The 21181-nt window shown below is 36.6% G+C and overlaps 5 protein-coding genes across 12 annotated transcripts; 2 read left to right on the top strand and 3 right to left on the bottom strand.

The window, feature by feature from the left end:
* Window positions 1-2: 2 nt before the first annotated feature.
* Window positions 3-10922, bottom strand: LOC107266218 (cuticle protein 18.7). The gene is made up of 4 exons (XM_015736495.2): window positions 9829-10922; window positions 1676-1762; window positions 819-1008; window positions 3-707 (listed from the first exon to the last, which is right to left on the bottom strand). The coding sequence occupies exons 3-4, from the start codon at window positions 828-830 to the stop codon at window positions 93-95; spliced, it is 627 nt and encodes a 208-aa protein (XP_015591981.1). The 5' UTR covers window positions 831-1008; window positions 1676-1762; window positions 9829-10922; the 3' UTR covers window positions 3-92.
* LOC107266220 (pupal cuticle protein) lies at window positions 2477-12948 on the top strand. Its single transcript, XM_015736497.2, has 7 exons — window positions 2477-2536; window positions 2716-3060; window positions 3170-3501; window positions 4537-4599; window positions 11811-11826; window positions 12003-12386; window positions 12527-12948. The coding sequence occupies exons 1-7, from the start codon at window positions 2513-2515 to the stop codon at window positions 12743-12745; spliced, it is 1383 nt and encodes a 460-aa protein (XP_015591983.2). The 5' UTR covers window positions 2477-2512; the 3' UTR covers window positions 12746-12948.
* Window positions 12949-12950: 2 nt separating this feature from the next.
* LOC107266216 (UPF0160 protein MYG1, mitochondrial) lies at window positions 12951-17518 on the bottom strand. 5 transcript variants are annotated; one of them, XM_025083513.1, is made up of 7 exons: window positions 17273-17291; window positions 17073-17199; window positions 16892-16987; window positions 16539-16775; window positions 16254-16455; window positions 15563-15735; window positions 12951-13231 (listed from the first exon to the last, which is right to left on the bottom strand). In XM_025083513.1, exons 2-7 carry the CDS (start codon window positions 17183-17185, stop codon window positions 13210-13212), a joined length of 843 nt encoding a protein of 280 aa, XP_024939281.1. In that variant the 5' UTR covers window positions 17186-17199; window positions 17273-17291; the 3' UTR covers window positions 12951-13209. The 5 variants fall into 5 exon arrangements, with proteins under 5 accessions (XP_024939281.1, XP_024939282.1, XP_015591979.1 ...); XM_015736493.2 differs by lacking the exons at window positions 12951-13231; window positions 17273-17291 and adding exons at window positions 15082-15487; window positions 17377-17517; XM_015736491.2 differs by lacking the exon at window positions 12951-13231 and adding an exon at window positions 15082-15487.
* Window positions 17449-19652, top strand: LOC107266215 (protein SMG9). 4 transcript variants are annotated; one of them, XM_015736488.2, is made up of 9 exons: window positions 17449-17619; window positions 17694-17982; window positions 18052-18098; window positions 18165-18351; window positions 18422-18718; window positions 18816-18957; window positions 19020-19140; window positions 19206-19317; window positions 19393-19557. In XM_015736488.2, the coding sequence occupies exons 2-9, from the start codon at window positions 17822-17824 to the stop codon at window positions 19469-19471; spliced, it is 1146 nt and encodes a 381-aa protein (XP_015591974.1). In that variant the 5' UTR covers window positions 17449-17619; window positions 17694-17821; the 3' UTR covers window positions 19472-19557. The 4 variants fall into 4 exon arrangements, with proteins under 4 accessions (XP_015591974.1, XP_024939278.1, XP_024939279.1 ...); XM_015736486.1 differs by lacking the exon at window positions 17449-17619 and having other exon boundaries at window positions 17822-17982; window positions 19393-19652; XM_025083510.1 differs by lacking the exon at window positions 19393-19557 and having other exon boundaries at window positions 17538-17982; window positions 19190-19317.
* On the bottom strand, window positions 19653-20941 carry LOC107266224 (protein Dr1). Its single transcript, XM_015736501.2, has 2 exons — window positions 20687-20941; window positions 19653-20480 (listed from the first exon to the last, which is right to left on the bottom strand). Exon 2 carries the CDS (start codon window positions 20471-20473, stop codon window positions 19970-19972), a length of 504 nt encoding a protein of 167 aa, XP_015591987.1. The 5' UTR covers window positions 20474-20480; window positions 20687-20941; the 3' UTR covers window positions 19653-19969.
* Window positions 20942-21181: the final 240 nt, after the last annotated feature.

Genomic DNA, 21181 nt, shown 5'->3' with positions numbered 1-21181 from the left:
AATGGGTATTAACTTTTTGTACAATTTATTGAAACTTCATGGTAGAAATAAGCGTAGAACAGGTGACAGCCAGATCGTCATCATACAAGGAATCACCAATGATGAAGACCATGACCACCGTAATGGGCAGCCTTGGCGGATTCTTCAGCAAGCACAGACAGATGAGCAGCCTTGGCATGAGCTACTTCAGGTGTGTCGACGACGCGGCCATCATGGGCAAGAGGTGCAGCAGGTCCATGGTAGCCATGGGGTGCAGCATAGCCATAACCAGGTCCACCGACCAGGACACCACCATGGGAATACTCAGGAGCGTAATGAGCATGGGTAGCAGCTTCGGCATGAGCAGCGAAGTGGGCAGCCTTGGCATGGGCTACTTCGGGGGTATCGATGACACGTCCATCATGGGCAAGTGGTGCAGCAGGTCCATGGTAGCCATGAGGTGCAGCGTAACCATGAGCGGGTGCAGCTACAAAGATACCCTCTCCGTGACCATAGGCTGGGGAATAATGAGCGTGAGCAGCGGCCTCAGCGTGGGCAGCAAAATGAGCGGCTTTGGCATGAGCAACTTCCGGTGTGTCCACTACCCTTCCGTCGTGGGCAAGGGGTGCGGCTGGTCCGTGGTAACCATGGGCTACTGGGACTAATCCATATCCATGGCCGTAGCTGGGACGAGCCAGACTCACTGCGACAAGGGATGAAAGGACAATCTGAAAATGATGAAAATTATTATTAGTTAAATGAACAATTATCGTGCTTCATCGATCGATCTCTATAGATCTTTATACTAGATCTTTAATTACTGCCAGAATCGGACTCACCAGGAACTTCATATTTGCTGGTTCGGCTGGACCGTTTTCTCTGACTGTTTGGACAGAAGGGGCCCGTTTATATATAGGCAGAGGAAAAATACTACCAAGTGGTGGTGCACCGTTCACTTATCACTGGCACCCCACTGCAACGATACCAGTAGCGACTACCTTGGTACCACGATGGTGGTTTCACGTAGACCTGGATAACATTGACATTTCACATATTGTGAGGAATATTTGGTAATAGGCTGACGAGGAAGCGAATGAGCAAGAAAGAAAGGTAGCATGGGTTGTGCATAAGTACGAGGGAGACAGAGACAAAGGAATTCAAGGGAGTGATATAGAGAAAGAAAGAGAGAGAGTAAATACTGAAACTAGACAATACACTAAACCGAGTGAATTTAGATATTAGTAAGAACGCAATCATTGCGTCAATAACGAAACGTGAGCATTGTCGTCGTGAGATATCAGAGTCGCGTTATACAATGTCCAATAGAAAACATGGCGGCACCACTCTTTCGATCGGCATGCGTATTTCGATAATTGACCGATACAGGTTAGGGATTGAGTGTATATGTATATATATATAAATATATATAGAGCAAGATAATATATTGATTGGAGAGATCTTACAAGACACACAGACACTTTCCTGAAAATTTCTAATTATCATTTTCTGCCAGATTGTAATATACCGACATCCAATCACGTGATTGATTTGAAATCGACGCGGTTAATGATGAAACGTTATAACTTTTCTTTTTTTTTTCTTTCATCTCTCTTACTAATTTCATTGATTTCTGTAATTTTTAATGAAAATTTTTAATAATTATTTGTGTATTTATTCTCGTCTCTTTAAAACTTACCTGGCTAAGGAAGAATATCTCTCGCCGTTCGCCATTCGAAGGGCATCGAAATTCCGTCACGCGCACATGACGTCGCACAATGCCTCGCTATTATAAAATATAAATCACTTTTAATGAACTTGCATCGCAACGTTCGAGCATTTACGAAATAGAGAGGGGAAGCTTAGTAATAGAATCCTTAAGGAACGCTCTATTGCACTCGGCACTAATTAAGTTCATTAAGGAATTCCCGATTCGTCCCTGACGGTGTACAACTAAACTTAAAATAATTACAGTAATTTAGAAATAATAGAAACCAAAAGATCCCTGTCGGAAAGATTATTATAATTTAAAATGACCTCCATCGTCCCTCTTAGTACTGAGAGACTATAGTCCATTTGTACAAGTACCTAACCTAACCAAACTTTTGGTTAACCTATCAAAGGCCATATCTAGGGAAGGCCTGTATCTAGGGAAACCAGGAATTTATATGAATCTATTATACTTCGCCAGGAATGTATGAACAATTCACATTCGACATTCCAACCCAATTAGTCTTCAATGTACATAATGGTGGAGAGTGGCAAGTTAAAAAGAAATTTCCTTTTTCTGACAAGGGACCTTTGGATTTGGAACCCAGCCCACAGTGCTCTGTGGGCTTTCACGTTGATCCGTGAAATTTCAATTCCTAGCCAGGTCCTTACGAACTACTATTTACACTATACATACGTAGTACGTATACTAAACTCCTGGGGTAGTAAAGTGGGAGACCATATTGAGCAATTATTATGAACTCTTGTATATAAACGCTTGGTCCAACAGAATTATTACGCCAGACACACCCAATCTCCGTACTCGATGAAATTCAGCATGAAGTTTCTTGTGAGTTTTGTCAGTTACCGGAATACACTTCAGCAGGATAAAATTTTCTTTTTTAATTTATCCAATAAAAATATTAAGGGTTGATAAAGTCATCAAAGTTGATTAAACAAGCTGCTTATAATTTCTTATGCAATATTTAGCTTCATCCTTGTATCAGTTATATTGCTTTTTGCTTTTAGGTGGTTCTAGCTTCAATGGCTATGGTCGCCATGGCCAAGCCAGGATATTCTTATGGTCACGCTGCTCATGGATACCATGGACCACCTGCACCCTTGGCGCATGATGGTCGCGTCGTGGACACTGACGAAGTGGCACATGCAAAAGCTGCACACTTAGCCGCTCACGCGGAAGCTGCATCCCAGGCGTCTTATGGTGGTTATGCTGATGATGGTTATGAATATGGACATGGTCAAGGTGATGGTCACGGTGGTGCCCATGGTTATTCTGTACCTGCAGAATACATCAATAAGATTGCTCATGTTGGGCACGGATACCATGGTCCTGCTGCACCCCTGGACCACACGGTATAATTTTTAAAATAATTGTTGCTATCACTGAAAAACTTAATAACAATTATCTACATCATTTATTAGTAACCATTGTTTATGATAATATATTTTTTTTGTAACACAGGGACGCGTCGTCGACACCCCCGATGTTGCTCATGCCAAGGCTGCACATTTTGCGGCCCATTCCGACGCTGCTGCTCATGCCCATTATGATGCCGCCGATGACGAAGGTTATGGACATGGATACGCTGCAGTTGGACCTACTGTCTATGAACACGCTGCATCCCATGTATATCATGGACCACCTGCTCCTCTTGCTCATGATGGCCGTGTTGTCGACACCCCTGAGGTTGCTCATGCCAAATCTGCACATTTAGCTGCACATGCTCACGCTGCAGCTCAGGCACCCCATGGTTACGGTGCTTATGAGGCCCATGGGCCAGCTGGTTACAAATGGTGAACCTAAACTCACTGACTTCCCATCGATACCGCCATTGCAATATTTTTTAAGGTGTTACTTAGGTTTTAAGTTTATAAATAAACCATACTGACCCGTTACACCTGCTTTTTCTTATTGTTCATTGCTCATGGAATTCCTATTCCCTTTTCTTATACGTAGAAAGTTCAATTGCCTCGCACATTATTATTGAAAGGAATAGAACGAGTTAGAAAGACAGGTAACGCAAATCTATTTTTATCTTACATTCTGTTCAGTTTTCATATATTTAGCCTATTACACACTCAGACGTTAACTGGACAAAGTCTATGGCCTTTACTCATACCTCTCTTTTAGCGTTAAGAGACGTCTTTTATCGACTGCTATCTGCTGTCTTTTAACGACTAATAGACGTCACTTAACGCTAAAAGAGAGGTATGAGTAAGGGCCTATGTGAACATGAATTGCGTACAAAGTTTAGCAATGCACTTGGGTCATTGTTGCAATATCATATAACCAATTGGAGTCAAAGTAAACTCAAACTGCACTCATGTTGTAGTTCCTCGAGTGTCCTATGAATTTGAGTAGATGCACGACTGCAGTATGTTTTCATATTGACATCGTTACGTGACACGCTTGGCTACAGTCGAGACGTGACATCGGACTCCGATTTTAACAGATGGAATATAACCTATTTTTGATATTTTCCCGATTGCAGTCCAACTATGAAAATAAATATCTCGACAAAAAAAATCCACTAAACTTAAATTGACCATACTTTTAAATTAATCATAACAATGCTAAATTCACTACATATTATTGTATTTTTCTCGTTAAATAATTTCGAATCTAATATCACGCTCTGACTGCGTCAAGAATTTCACAGTACGTGACAGAATTCTGTACTTTATTGCTATTTGACAATTGAACATGAAATTTCGATTCTTGAAAGCAATTTTTCTATTGGTTATCGGGGATGCTCTGATCATTTCTAAAATTTCGCTTGAAAGCGACTATTTATATTTCATAAGAAATTAACTTACGATTTGCAACAGGGCGACTTACAACGCAACGACAACAAGTCGCAAGACGTGGCCGCAAACGATTGAGAATCAGAGGTTAACCACAAACAATAGAAAATCCCAAAACGTCCCGGCACGTTGATAATTTCGTGATAGTTTCGCAGGCGACAGCGCTCAACTGTCGCCAATGTAACGTCATGCATGATCGACACGTCGGTATGGCAGATTGCGATAAGACGCAAGAAAAATTCCGAAACAATAACTCATCATAAAGAGTAAAATGATTCATGGTCGTTCTTATAATTTTATTAATAGAAAATTAATTAATATTCTATGCAGCTCATTCAAATTGAATGTTACAATAGACACCACTAGAGTCATAATATGATTATCAGAATTTTCATCATTTTATTCAACGACCTTTTCCATAGGATCACTTATAGATTATGAAATAAAAAGATTTTTCTTTAAATCACTTACCAAACAGTATCGTTGGTATGGTTATGACATAATAAATAATCGACAGGATACAATAGACATTCTTTAGTAATATCCGCCTCTGGACTGACACATAACAAGAGACACACCTTTGTCGCCAATGTTTTTACATTCATCAATGAACCAAGTAGTAGTACCGTCTCCATTGTCATACGTCCAAAATAATTTTAGGCAATTTAAATTCTAAAATATATTAAAAGAAAAGAAAATAGACTCAGGTCATACATGCAACACCGTATTAACGAGTATAGAGTTTTCCCGAGCTAAAAGAAATCGCCTGACACAGATTGCATCTTACGAAAACATACGATCGACAACGACTTTCCACATTGGATTTATCACCACGAAATTTCCTCACTCACGTAAATCGAAATAGATATTCACCTATATACCTAGGTACATATTTCATATACATGTATATGTATTAGCACAGCAAATAAGTAGGTGGATAAATGAGTAGGCAGGTACACCACTTTTCTTCGAAGTCAATTTTATCACTTAAAAAAAAAACTTTAGGAATTTCACGGTATGATTTCGATGACTTGCAAACGCCCAGAACAGCGCGAACAATTAGTTTCTTTTACTTTCTTTTTTTAGCCTCAAGATCGGTCTAAGCCGGGATACAAAGGATCTTGTGGGACCTTCCCCGAAAAAAGATACGCCTTGGTCATTTGAACTATATAGTTCACTGTTAAAAATGTTGGTAAATTTACTATACAAAACTCCATGGAATTTACGACACAGGTATATGAAATTCATATCAATATACTTTTGTCGTAAATTCGAGAATATTATACGAATTGTATGACATCACAATTTGAAAATTAAAATGTGTGTATATTATTTGACCACTAAAATAATTGTGCCTGAAAATAAATATACAGTTTCGTAAATTCTATATACGAATTGGAATCTGATATTTACATGTATTTTAAACGTGTCGGTCAGGTTCTTTATATTTCAGTCACTGGATTTGAAAAATAAAGCAACAGCGTATCTGAAAACTCTGAGGGAGTTTAATATCCCAAAGCGTTCTCAATTCGCGAACTCGGTATACCAACCAGGAAATAATATAGAATGGATGGTTAATTTACTAGTCCGTACAGGAAATTTAGAAAATATAAACGAAAATTTATATATCCGATATTTAATTTTTATACTCGGTATATTAATATTTCATTTTCGGAGTAAAAATCATATTACAAGTAAATTAACGAGATCATTGTATGACAAGAGCCCCTAAACAATACAGGGATATACGAGCGAGTCGGAGCAAGCAGAATCGGAATACCCTGAGGATAATTAACCGTTCCCAACAGTTCAAAGACTCCGACAGATTTTGACAGACTTTGATTTTGATAGGCGCTCCTCTTCCTATTTTGTTAAACCCTTCGATTTTAATGGACCCCAGAGATACCGAGTAGATACTCGAATCATGTTAAGTGAGAAAAGTTAACCCGAAACAACGTGTCATAATTACTGTAACACAATTATTCCGTTTACCGTTCCAAACCCTGGTTCACTCTAAGAGCTAAGTGGCCAAAATCGTCATACGTCATTGTAAATAATATCAGGTAAACAGCCCAGTTAGTGATTCTTTAACAGCGTCCGTGTCGGATTTTTGTTATTTATTGACGCGTAATATAGCCAAACTGGAAACTAAAGATTTCAACACGTGCGTTAAAGTGTTCCGAATGAGATTCACCTATTATACAAGTGGAACAATTAAGGTTTATTAATAAAATTATTGTTTTAAAAGCGCTTCTTTGCTACCGGGGTTTCTAACACTCGAGAAACACCTATGTCGTAGTTTGTTATCCCTGGGTGTACCCGATTTATGACCCCCTTGGAGCACTTTATGACACCTGCGCGTACCCACTGTCTGACACTTCCGAATATCCCCATACAAATCAGAGTCAACAACAGCAACACTACCTCAATTATTTGACGCACTTAATGATCCCGCGAATTTGAAGGAATCTCTAAGCAAAAGTTAAATAATTTCTCATGTCATCGATAGTCTGGTTCCTGCTGAAGATGTTGACACAATTTTTATGTCGTTTTATACTTACATGACGAACAAAATTCACAACGACGTATATTGTCGCAACTACTGCCATCGTAGCCACCGAGACGCGGGTTGTACTATTTACTAGTCAACTTCTATTCTAAAATATTTCATTAAAAACAGTGTGTTTCTCTAATAACATAAAATGAAAAACGCTTTTTAATTAACCGATAATTGAATTACTATTCGACAAGAACTGTATTTATGGCAGTCAAAATTATGCCATCGGTATCACGATCTGCATTAGTGTCAGTAACAGGGCCGTTTACCTTACGTTAGAATTGATAGACCGGTTTGCTGAATTCAATGTAGAATATTAAAAGTCAACACTCGAATATACAGTATCCTTAAATATTGGAGAAGTAGGCATATAACAAATAATATACAGATCGTGAGAAGAAAGATTTACTCGTACATAAATTTTTATGCACATTGGTTGCAACAATAACAAAGAGTGTTCGAAATCCAAACATATTATGTTATTATTTTCAAAGGTGCCTACCAATTCCCAGTGTACCTCGACTTTATATCTGAGACAAAAATGCATATGAAAATTAATATACAGTATATGCATCTGAGCTTTATATACAGGTATATTAAATTTCAAACAAATTTTTTTTACCGTGTACACCGGTACATGTCGTTCCAAAATTGGCATGCTCTGCATTTTTCAGAAACGTATATGTATACAGATATGAGATTGAATATATGTTTTTAAGCATTTGCATTCTGAATAATATTATATGCATATGTATATATACAGAACATATATACAATTTAGAGAAGAATTTTGGCGGTTGCCGCTGTTGCTGCCATGCGGAAATGCTTGGCGTCCTTGACAGTCAAGTGACGTAAGAATGGGAGAATAGAGAGAAAGAGAGAGAGAGAAACGATCCAAAGTTGAGATATAAATAAGAGCAAACTGGTAACAACAAGATTTGATAGGATTGGTGAACCAGAATGGACACGATACACGTATACACGCATCTTTGGTATATAAATATAAAGTAGCGCCGTGTTACGGATCTACTGGATCAGGATCCGAAAGATCTTCCTGGATTTCTACCAGGAACTTATTGTTACCTGATACATTTTTATGTTTTTTTTTTGAGAAAGACTAATCAGCTCGCAGAAAATCGTGTAATATTATGCATACCAAATTGACAAGAAAAAATAGTCTTTGACATATACGTTTGAAAAATTGGGTTTTCCCGCGCTTAGACATCACGTCTGGGAATACTGTTTTTAGTCTTATTGTATTTAAGTGATATTTTGAATTCGAGGTAACAGGGTCAATAATTCGTAAGGTGTTATCAGAATGTTTTAATGAACTTTCCAATTAATTAAACTTCATGTACCGGGTTGATTAAATAATCCATCGGAATTTCCGATAAGACAATGAAATTATTACATAACTGACATAAATATTAATAATAACTAAAACTTTTATGATTATCTGTGAGCACGTGTAATTATCGATAAACTGACGCTGCGACTAATCAAGATAAATTCCACCGACCCACGCAATGAATGTGCGCCTACATATACTAACGTTAAAGGTCTCTAAACCGATCCATAGATCTTTCAACAGTGCGTCGATTTATCGTGAATATTTGACTGATTATTATTATATCACCTCCTTCGACCGATGAATCCTTAGATCATTAAATGAACCTGTTTATACAATACTAAAAACGCAGTGACTCACTTTTCCATAATAATATAGAAAACAAAATTATAGGAAATAATTTTTAAAATATGTTACGTATTCATATGTCGACATAAGCTACTGTCGTAATGTAATTTTTCTGAAGGGAGATATAAAAAGGGAGAAAAAAACTAAAAAGAGGTATGACATAGAGAGAGATAGAAAAAATAATTTTAAAAAACTCCAATTCCTTTACCGCACCGTATAATGGCGGAATTGCACGCGTGAATGCAGACGTCCGTGCGTGCGTAACGGACGTATATGTTCTACGACGAAGATAGAATAGAAAAATAAAATGAACATGTCCATTGCCGTCGTGTTTCTCATTACTTTTGACACTCAATAAGTTTCGTGTTGAAATATCCACTATGAATAATAATTACCAGAAAAATAATAAATTACATGTGTAATAAACGACTAATAAACGTCATTTGAATTGGGCACGAGTCCCCTCGAAAATACCGTAACTCACTAGAGCCACGCAATGGTTATTAATGGTCGACATTTTTTGGCGACGTTCGCCTCGGGCTTCGCTAAATTAACTACAATTTCGTTCGTGGCTTCTGTTCGACTTGGTGCTAGTTAAAAAAACAGTCGTGAATTCGATCCACATTATATTAAGTGATCAATAGATACATAGATTCGATTCGGTTTATCTCATAGAGGAATTGAAGGACTCGAAGGATATATCATGATTCTAAGGACCTTGGTGATTAGTCTTGATGAAAGGAATTCTTTATTGGTACATAAGAAAATTAATACTTTTTCTTACCTTGGATCCTGAGGATCTGTGTTTCGTGTTTTTTCTTAATAATATATTTCACTTGCTTTTATTGTTTTTACTTTGCTTTATGTTTAACGTAGGTTATGTTCGTTTCTTTGGAATTACGCGAAGGTATGCTCGGACTGTCTATAGTCTGGATACTATGGAGAATGTACGTATTTATCTTATTCGCTTTTATTATTCTTACAGTATGCATATGAGATACTTTTTAGTAGTAATAATAGTATTACATTATTGTAAAATATCCGATTAAATTTCTCTTATTACCTTTTATCCTGTGGTGATAACTTCGAATGACGTCCTTGTAATATCCATGTAATGTGATAAAATGCACAACGCTATGGTTTTAGGCGATACCAAAAGTATGGCGCTAAATCGTAGCGGCGAATCCGGGAGTAGGATTTTGTGATCACCGCCTCCGTCGGTAATGCATATCCCGTCGTAGCCGAACTGAACGTGATTACGAACGTGTAGCCTGGCCGGCAGAGGTTCTCCAAAGTTTACCGCTGATTCCCAGAGCAACCCTTGCCAATCACCTTAAATTTAAGCTAATGCTTATTATTTTTTATTGAACTACCACCCTCCTAAAACCTTCGATTAATCACTAAAAAATATATTTACCAAGCTTGTGTACAAATTTGAGAACGATCGGTTCAGCCGTTTCCGAGAAATCGTTCACACCGACTTTAAAAACGTAGTTTTGAGAAAAGCGCGTTTAAAGTTACAAGAGCATGTTACACATAGTACATACATAGCGTTGTGCATCTCCCTACTTATCTCTGCATGTAATATATGTAACAACAGGATCGTACGATAGGGAACATAATCGAGGATTTGTCCTACAGGCAATCAACCTGTCAGAATTGTTTGACCTCGATCGCAACATAGATCGGTCCAATTTTGGTGGGGCTACTCATACGAAACTTCAAATTCAATTAACGTTCATATAACTTATATGCATAGTTATGAATTTCATGGTCGTCTTGTGAGTACGACCAGTTATTAAGTGAAATATGAAAAAAAAGGATTTAAACTGGAATTATTTTAAATTTATTTAAAGAAATAGAATCTATAGTTGGTCAACGAGTTAAAAGTATTTCTTTACAGTTCGCAAACATTGCAATACGTGGCAAATCATACATGGTTTTCCATAAATTAATGTGAATATATATTAAAGTAGAGAAAAAATAAACATTTTATTCAATGGCACGTAAATCTCGATAAAAACTTCATTGTTTTTTCTTTGTCAAAAAAAAAACATATCGAACTAGTGGACCGACTATACTATAGTATAGCTATGTCTAGAACATTTAACAATAGTACTTTGCGATACAAGTGCGAGAAAGCGAACTTTATAGGCAGGCGGTGATGTTGATCGCACGAGCCGCACACGAGTAACACGACGGCACGAGCCGAAGACGAGTGCTGTTTGTTTTACGAGTGCGGCGAGTGTGACAAACTTCACGAACTGCGTATAATGTTCGCTTTATTGTACCAGTATCGCATAATATTTTCTGTAACGAATGCATGAAAAACGCTACTTTTTGTGCCTCCAAAGTGACTGGAATATCTCTTCGTTCGAGGAGGCAGCCATAAGAAGAGCAAGGAAGGCTTCCAAAGTGAATGCATTTCATGACAGCGCGCGAGAACAAAGTTTACTTTATCGCACTAGTGCGAGTAGAAAGCACTAGTGCGATAATGTAAAATTGGGCCGATTTGCGCATGCGCAGCATTTTTATCGTATCCACAGATATAAAGCGCCACTTTCGCCACACTTCGGAGACACGAAAAGTAGTGTTTTTCATGCATGAGTTACATAAAATAAATAATTCGATCGCTAAATAATAAATTATACGTTCAGGTAACGATTGATTTTTGGATCTCGTGTAGGTACCCAAAAATCTATATGTATACAAATGTATTAGCAAAGATCAAAGATCTGGCTCAGTAAATCCATTTTGCCTGAGGCCCAACTTCTGACCTCGACATTCGGAAGCGGATAATTTCAAAGCATTGTTGGAGGCTGGTGTAAAAAGGATCCCGTTCGCCTGAGGTTCTTTGAGCCTCTGGGCTCCACGTCGTAATGTCAATGTCATCCGTTTACGAATAGCACTTGCTACAGGGCGTGTCTTCCCCCAATTGAGAACTCCTGCCAGATTCACATATATAAAGGGGAACAATTCCACGGTACAGCATAACAGTCCACTTGTCAGCGAGTACTGGAAATCCAGCAGCGCTAACTAAATCTTAACCATGAAGGCTTTCGTAAGTAAAAATTAAGTAAAGTAGTAAAAAGTGAAATTTTCAAAATTCCATAAGAAACGAATAGGAACAAAGTTCTAAATCCAAGAAAAAAATCTGTATTATACGCAGAATTGTATAACTTTGGAGTATAATTCGCCGTGATGGATTTTATTTTGAAAATCATTATTTTCTTTTAGATCATTCTGTCCGCCCTTGCCGCCGTGGCTGTAGCCAGTCCTGGTTACCTGGCATCCGCTGTCGTGCCCTACCATGGTTACCATGCAGGAGCTCCCGTTGGTCTAGATGGTCGCGTCGTAGACACCCCCGAGGTAGCTCATGCTAAGGCTGCCCATTTGGCTGCCTATGCCCATGAAGCTTCCAGGAATCTCCACGCTTACGCTCCAGCCCTTGCCTACGGTGCAGTCCCTGCAGTTGCTCATGGTTATGGTGCCCACGCCTACGCCCCAGCTCTTGCCTATGGATATCACCACGCTGGTGCCCCCATCGGCCATGATGGACGCGTCGTAGACACCCCCGAGGTGGCTCACGCTAAGGCCGCCCACCTCGCCGCACATGCTCATGTATGTAGCAAGTTACTACCCCTTACATAGAAATATCTTCAATGAACTGCCTATAGGATAGTTTGAGTATTATTTTTTTTTTATATATATACATATGTATATATATATTGTATTGATATATATTATTCTTTGATCTCTAGGAGGCTGCTAAGACCGGCTATGGTGTCCATGCCTATGGTGCCCCTGCCCTTGCTTATGCTGCTGCTCCTGTCTACGCTCATGGATACGCTCATGGTGCCCCCATCGGACATGATGGACGTGTTGTTGACACCCCTGAGGTCGCTCACGCCAAGGCCGCCCATCTTGCTGCTCATGCCCATGAAGCCGCCAAGACCGCCCATGCTGTTCACTACTGGTGAATGGAATGACTATATATTACTCCAGGATATTCAGCTAGACACTTGTTATATGTGACCCCATAAGATTCAGACTGACTACCATGTCTATTGAGAATGCTACGTGGGAAAAGCCTTCGTGAATCTCTGTGGAACTGATATCGCAAAATCCGATGTCACTTATACGGATAAAATAAATATTAAAGTATAATATTTTACGAAATCTATATATAAATATCGTGGTTTATTCATTTAATCCATCCTGCACGGTACGTGAGTTTATAGTGGAGGAGAATTGCTTCATGTAGGATCGCAGTGGTGTTGCAGACGATTATACGAAATATTAACCGAAAAATTATTCGATAAAGTAGATATAAGTGGTCAAATCTTGCATTAAGTACAAGTTCATATAAATTGACATACATTATTAATTCATTCATTCATAAATAAAATAAAACACTTGACAATTCCTCGTCGCGTAATCCAGCTCATGCATTCGGTAGAAAAAGTCTGCGAATTAATGAGCAATATTTAGAATTTGAACAACAAATAAAATATCAAAAAGCATAGCTAATCAAATACGTACCTAGCAATGAAGGTACCTTCGCACACTGGAACTGCCTGCACTCTATAAAACTTGTCTTTAAAGATTACGTATTTTATTAAAGGACCTAACCCCAATTCCTCTTCTAATTCGAAAAGATGGTCCTTCCGCGGTACACGTTGCGTCAATTCAAGTATTTCACCGGTTGGGTCAACCTGTAAAAAGAGGATGAAATTTTAAAAATTAATTTTTGCAAAGACCTGTCATACGGTTAGGAGTATTAAATCCTATGTTAATATATGTCTATTTTTCCAGGCTGCCAGTATCGGCAAGAATTCGGTTGAACGTCGATTGATACTGGTACATGGCCGAAGACTGGGTCATCCACCTTATATCTTATTTGATGGATTAATTTTTTTTTGTGACTGAATTTAAATTTTACAATAAGTTTTTCTTTCTTTTCTTCTCGACGTTTACCCTTAACTTGTCTTCTTTTCCCAGTTCCATGCTTTTGCGCTTGGAAATTGTTAAGGCGGCATAACAATTTGACATCCGAATCGATGCTGACAGGCTCTTTAACTAAAATACATTCTAACGCGGCTCCACTTTTTATACATGCACCCTTCGTTGAGACATAGCACCGAGCTCTGTCCGTACGGTACACATTGTGTTTTTTTAAGGCGAATACGCAGCTTAGATTCTATTGTTGGCTCGACAACTCTGATATTATTTTCGTCCATCCAGATTGTAGGACCAGGTAACTTTGGTTATTGTATGTACGATTTACCGGCTTCATCAAAGACCATTTTTCTGCCGCTACAAATAAATCAAATTTTTTCGAAGGGCCTGTGACCGATGCTGAATCTAACGCATCACTCAGATCATTTTCATCCGCATCGTTTGTGGCCAATGAATACGCGTTTAGGATTAGATCTTTATATCCACTTCGATTCTGCCGAACAATTACGTAAACGTGCTTCGGGGATATATACGAATTACGTTCTCATTCGTTGGGAAATTACCTTGTACACATTGGCCGAAGGCGGATACAGTTTCCCAATATTGTCCACTGCCCAGCACTCTTCGCTAAGCAAAATTGCTTTCAATATTAATTTATCGTACATCTTAAAAATTCAAAATAAAACTGCTAAAACCGAAATGCACTGAAATGCGACACGAAGAGGGTAACGCGTTACAATAAATAGAACACTAACACGCACAGTATAAATATTATAAATAAATTAAATATAATAAATAAATTAAATATAAACTTACGATTAATATATATTAATAAAAATAATACACACAACACTTATAACGATATACTTCAATCCGACATTCAAACACTAATAAGAACTATCCTAGCCCGTAACGTCTATCCCTTCCTTCAGAACATCTGAAGGTCAGCTCGACACATGCGCAGTAAGGGCGACAAACGCTACCGCTCAAAAATATTTATTCTAATAAATCGCTACAAACATGTGTAATTTAAATTTAAATTAGACAAACACTCTTATTAGGTAAGTATAACCCTAAAAAATTGTATTGAAACAAAAAGTATTTAGTTTTTATGTATAGACACTATATAGGAACAGGTTGGTTATTTAGTTTATTTACATTCTGTCATATCGCTGGATTTACAAAGCGTAACTTGAGACAGTCTTGCATACCTACTTCTAAATGATCGAAGCGTATAATTTTAATACTTTGGTGTTATATTATATGTATCTTCTAATCGGAATAGAATTCAAAAATCAGTCTAATGTCTAATTCTAATCATTCGGAGCGTTTGATGATTAATATAAACGAAGGTAACATACATTTTTTGTTAACATTCGATAATTTACCGACACATATTAAACAGATATAAAGGAAAGTTGCATTGAACTATATTAACTCAGAGAACGACACGTCATATACTAAATAATAAGTGTGATGTTCTCAGAGTACAAACTTAATCTCTATAATCTGAGCGTTTTTGGCATAGAAACCCTTTTCAATAATTTGTTGTGACATTCGTTGATCATATGCAGAAACAATGGATGAGTATGAGTATGATGGATGAGTACAATGGATAAAGTAGATATTAGTGGTCAAATCTTGCATTAAGTACAAGTTCATATAAATTGACATACATTATTAATTCATTCATTCATAAATAAAATAAAACACTTGACAATTCCTCGTCGCGTAATCCAGCCCATGCACTCGGTAGAAAAAGTCTGCAAATTAATGAGCAATATTTAGAATTTGCACAACAAATAAAATATCAGAAGCATTGCTAAACAAATACGTACCTAGTAATGAAGCTACCTTCGCACACTGGAACTGCCTGCACTCTATAAAACTTGTCTTTAAAGATTACGTATTTTATTAAAGGACCTAACCCCAATTCCTCTTCTAATTCGAAAAGATGGTCCTTCCGCGGTACACGTTGCGTCAATTCAAGTATTTCACCGGTTGGGTCAACCTGTAAAAAGAGGATGAAATTTTAAAAATTAATTTTTGCAAAGACCTGTCATACGGTTAGGAGTAGTATTAAAATGATTGTTGCAGAGAGTATGTAGGATCATAAGAACAAATCTCACAGCAGTGTAACTGTTTGACCTCGGTGCACAATGGCGAGGAGGTGATTGGGGAATAGAAATGCCTATTTCTTATTTTTCTACAGCGACAATAGGAGAGTGCTGATGTTTCACTCACACCGTGATGCGTTAACGTGCTATTATATTCAGATTCCTATAAATGTCAGGGCAAGCATGTAATGCACACGGGTAACAGTGTAAGTCAAACTCGAGTTATGATCCAGTTTTACTTCAATATATTTGCAACGCTAATTTTAGTCTGAATGGCACAGATTCAAAAACATCAGTAAAAATTACGAAAATAATCACTGAATTTCTTACAAATTATTTTATTGCATTCGAGAAGTATATTTCTAATCGTGGAGTTAGAGTTTGTGTGTGCAATAAATAAAGAGATACATACGTCGAATCGCTTCATGACAGTTTCTCGTACTATAGCCCTCGCAGGCCACCATACTCTTGCTGTGTAGTTTACAAATTCTAAAAATTCTTCTCCAGCAAGTGCCATAGCTTTATAAAACTGCTCATCGACATTCAAATCCTTACTGTTCCAATTAGGATTCAGTCTTGATACGCGAGCACTTAAATTTGTCACTATGCAATATCTAAAATAAATAATAAACAAATATGTCACTTTGATTTAGTTAAATAAGATTTGAATGGTATTTAATATGCTCTGCATCCTTACTTTGGTTCTCCATCAAACATTGGGATACCATTATCTATAGCATCAATTTCTTTAATTAATGTATCATAGACTTTCTTAAAAATATTGCTAATGTCGGTTTCATCGTTCACTTCAGGTATTAATTCCTTAATAATTTCAAAACCAAAATGGCAATATACCAAACCAGCACTACTTAATTTAATAGTCCAATTATATCCTGGCTTATTAATCACTGTGCTTACAGATTCTTTAAAGTCTCTGTATAAACAATTAAAGTAGTATTAATACAATAGAATATTTACGAGTATTTTAAAGCTTACTATGGTTATGATATCATATAAGTTTGATAATGTTAACGTATGGACCATATGTACCTCATATGATGATCATATCTATGTTTGGAATGATCATACACTCCTCCAACATCGACTACAATATCACATGTATCCAAGATAGCCTGATCACGACTTCTGCAAAGAAGAATAACAAATACAGAATATATACTAACAATAAATATGAACCTATATAACAACATACGAGAAGGGATATGTATACCTGACTATGGTAGCGTTCTTATACCGTGGCAGTTGCTTCAGCATAAAACAAGCCAGTGCTTCGTCACAGTGGAAACAACCATCATGTGTACCAATTTTTATTTCTGATGACATGGTTCTAATATATCCTAATAAGCCCACAATCCTGGGATAAGAAAACGCAGCGAAAATAGTAGGATTCTTTATAAAATTAGTACTAACTTTTCTCCAAACACCATACATTATTTGTATACATTAATAGACACCACCATGAAAGTATAAATATTAATAAGTAATAAATAATATTTATTTAAATAAATTCTCACCAGTTTTGTATAATGACCTAATATAACCTGACGTACCACACAATTTTAGGTTAAGTCAACGTTCAACACGATGTACGGAGCAGTGCGGAGAACTTCTTTACGCATTATTCCATGATTTTCAGTACAGAAAATCATAACTTGACTCACTTGGTTATTGACATCATTGACGCTTTTGACATACATTCTTGATGACGTGATAATACTTGATGCTCATATCAAAATTCTGTAAAAAAAGACATGATCGTGTGTATAATTCTTCAACAATGAACAATCCTTTTTTACTTCGTTAAAATATAAAATAAATGTACCAATTCCAGAGTGTGACGGGTGTAATTTAAAATGGGCAATATGCTATGAGCAGTATATAAGTTATATACAACTGAAGAATTTTCTAAATTTATTAGAACATTTTGCAATACATTAGAGGAAATTTAATTAAATTGATATGAATTCACGAAAAACGATACCAATTATGTCAAAGGACATGGATGTTAAAGACAATGAAAGTAGAGCTTTAATCAAGGTAGTGGATCGTCCAACTTTTATATTAAAGACACGAGAGGGTGAAAGCAGAGCAGTTTCTCCAAGTCAACGTAATGGGACAAAGTAATAAAAGTTTTGCTTTATATTAATTAATACCTTACACAAAGTAATTGATTATTATGACTATTTCAGAAAAGAATTAGATTACCAATGCAGTTTAGGTGGAAAATCATCTGATTGTAAGCATTTAAATAATTACTTTTCATAAAAGTAAATAATAATTCATTGTCAATATATTATTTTAGCACGTACTATTGTATCAACATGCATAGAAATGACAAATTGTGTCAAATTTGTTGATGAGAATATGCAACTGTGTGAAAGTCCATTAGACTACTTATATGATCAACAGGATTTTTTGGTAGTTGGATGCATAGGAGCACAAGGTGTTGGCAAATCTACAGTGTTATCTCTCCTGACTTCTAATTACATGTCAGCATTTATGCACTTATATAAAATATATTTTGAAGTTATCACAAATGATATAATATATTATTTTCAGGCCAGATATTTTTCCTGTCCAAAATTTATCACACCACGAAAATGGGTCTAACTGCACTAGTGGTATAGACTTTTATGTGACCAAAAACAGAGTCATATACTTAGATACTCAGCCCATATTATCTGGATTTCTTATGGATCATTCAGGATCATTCGATCAGAAAAAAGTATCTAATGACTTTGCCAGTTCAGAAAGCAATTTAGAATTACAGTCATTGCAATTCGCAGCATTTTTATTCTCTGTTTGTCATGTTGTTATATTTGTCCAAGACTGGTTTGTCGACCCAAATTTAATCAGGTATTAATTACCATTGATATTAGAAAACTAAAATTTTGAATCTACTTATTCCTCATTCTCTGTAATTGACGTTTCACATTATTTTTTTCTGATTCAGATTTCTACAAACAGCTGAAATGCTGAAACCTTCTTCAACTACTATGGATCAGGATTATATAGAGTATTACCCTCACTTATTGTTTCTGCATAATAAATCCGAACTGCAAGACTTTATGCCCAGTATGACAGAAACCATGAAGGTGAATAATCATAAATATTAAACTGAATTACTAAAATGCTAAAATTTTATATTTTTCTTAAGGAATTCTATAATAAAGTCTTTGCCACTTCACGACTACAGACTCATAGCAGTATCGACATGAGCTCATTCTCAGTTGAGGGACAACTAAATTTATTCCTTATTCCAGATATGACAACAGAAGGTAATATTGTATTTTCACTTATAATAAGATTGCCTATATTATTTAACAGTACGATACTATTTCAGATGAACCATCCTTACGTGAAAATGAGACGAAGCTTATAGAAAAATTAAGGATGAAAATACATGGAGTATCTCGAAATTCTATGACACCGACTGCTCTGACTGAGAAAAATTGGTATGTGCAAGATTACTTAAATAAATAAATTATCTACGAAGTTCATACTAAATGACAAAATAAATTTACATCAAGGTACCATTATGCATCAAAGGTCATGGATGCTATAAAGAAAAGTCATCTTTTCTCTGAATATGGAAGACTAATGCCATAGTAAATACAGTGCACCTTTCAGTAACGTTTTCAAAATTGCTCACATAGGAAGATTTACAGAAAAAGAAGCCGTTTTTTAATTCTGCCACTAAATTAATGAACGAAATGTAATGAAATTATTTAATTTTGAAAGAGTGACAGGCGAATGACTCACATAAATATACTAGTTTTCCATCACAAAATAAGGTCTGCTGTATTTGGTAGTTTTTATTCGTCATCCCAGTCCAAGCGTAAATCAGTTCTATTTGTACGATCAGGTAAAGTATATAATTTAATACTCGCAAACGTTGCGCACCTGCTATATTCTGAGTTAATTATATGCAATCCCTTAATATAAATTTAATAAACTATGCTTCCCAGCATAGAACACATGAATATCAGCAAATTCATTCCACATGTGCTTGAGAGCCGCTCATCCTCATATACATGAATTACTCTATTTTGCCCATTACAAAACAAGATCCCAGCCTATCCATTACGCACGTATTTTCACAAAATCTTAAGAGTAATCTTCCTGCTCGCTATCTGCCTGCTGCATAGATGCCATCTGTGCAACAGCTTGCAGCTGTTGCCACTGCTGCTGTTCAGCCACTGCTTGTTCTTCCCTAGCCTTTGCAAAGAGTTCTTGCTGTTGTCGCAAAAGTTCTTCTTCTGGAATTCCCAAATTCTCTAATCTGGTGCTCTGTCGTCTTTTCTTGGCTGCCACAGCTTTACAGTCCCGTAACACAACCTCAGCCTCTGTACAATAATCAGCAAAACCAAGGTTCTCCAAAGCCAGCAATACGTGGTCTGCATTTATAGTCTTCTTCTGCTGCTGGTTACAGATGTCATTTGCCTCCGAAGATACCAGATGGATGAACTCTGTACAGCAGTTTAAGATGAGTTCACGAGACTCATTTGCTACTCGCACATGGGGAAGTATCTCCTTGATTATTTTATTAATAGCTGCACGAGGTAAATTCAACTCGTCGTCATCTGTAGGTGACATCGCAGCCGAGGCCATTTGTTTCCTTTAATTTTGATATAAAGATTAGTAAAAACAAGTGTAAATGAAAGTAAATTAATACTATCATCAACGACAATATAGGTTATAATAAACCTTATACAAAAAATATTACAATTCCATTCTCGCATATTACGTAGTATCGTTCAAGCATTTATGCTAACAGTTTTTTTACTCCATCTAATTAATTAAAATATTTTGGTGCAACGTTACCTTTACAGTATCCCACCAACAAAATATGCTCAGCTGATCGTACGTAATAACGATATGAATAAGGGTTGGATTTACGAATAAATGTAAAATCCCCAGTCAAAACATGCACGATCCGAATAAAAGAAACTACACTCGAAGGGGAAAAGAGAAAAATGGACAAAATTATTGTTATATATTAAATTAGACAGCACAGTAAGCTCACAATGGTTAGAATACAAATGTCTACGTTTCCCTAACCGACGCGCCTCGGCGTGGTAATTAAATAAACTACATACGATCTCTAAAAATTATAAATTATTTCTAAGCTTAGATTCCTCATGATGTACCTATCATCAGTTATCACATATTTGAAAATTCCTACAAACAAAGAGACAAGAAGAATATAGAAATGATTAATCAATTAATCAGGTAGAAGTATTTTTTAATGTTGTACACGATTTGTTGGTTTGGTTAAAATCGTATATGCTGGAAAAAGAAAATCAGAGATACATAATA

The sequence above is a fragment of the Cephus cinctus genome, unplaced genomic scaffold, assembly GCF_000341935.2.
Source record: "Cephus cinctus unplaced genomic scaffold, Ccin1 Ccin1_scaffold0306, whole genome shotgun sequence".
Classification (NCBI taxonomy): domain Eukaryota; kingdom Metazoa; phylum Arthropoda; class Insecta; order Hymenoptera; family Cephidae; genus Cephus; species Cephus cinctus.
Note: the sequence above shows the minus strand (reverse complement) of the source record. Positions and strands in the feature narration are given on the sequence as shown.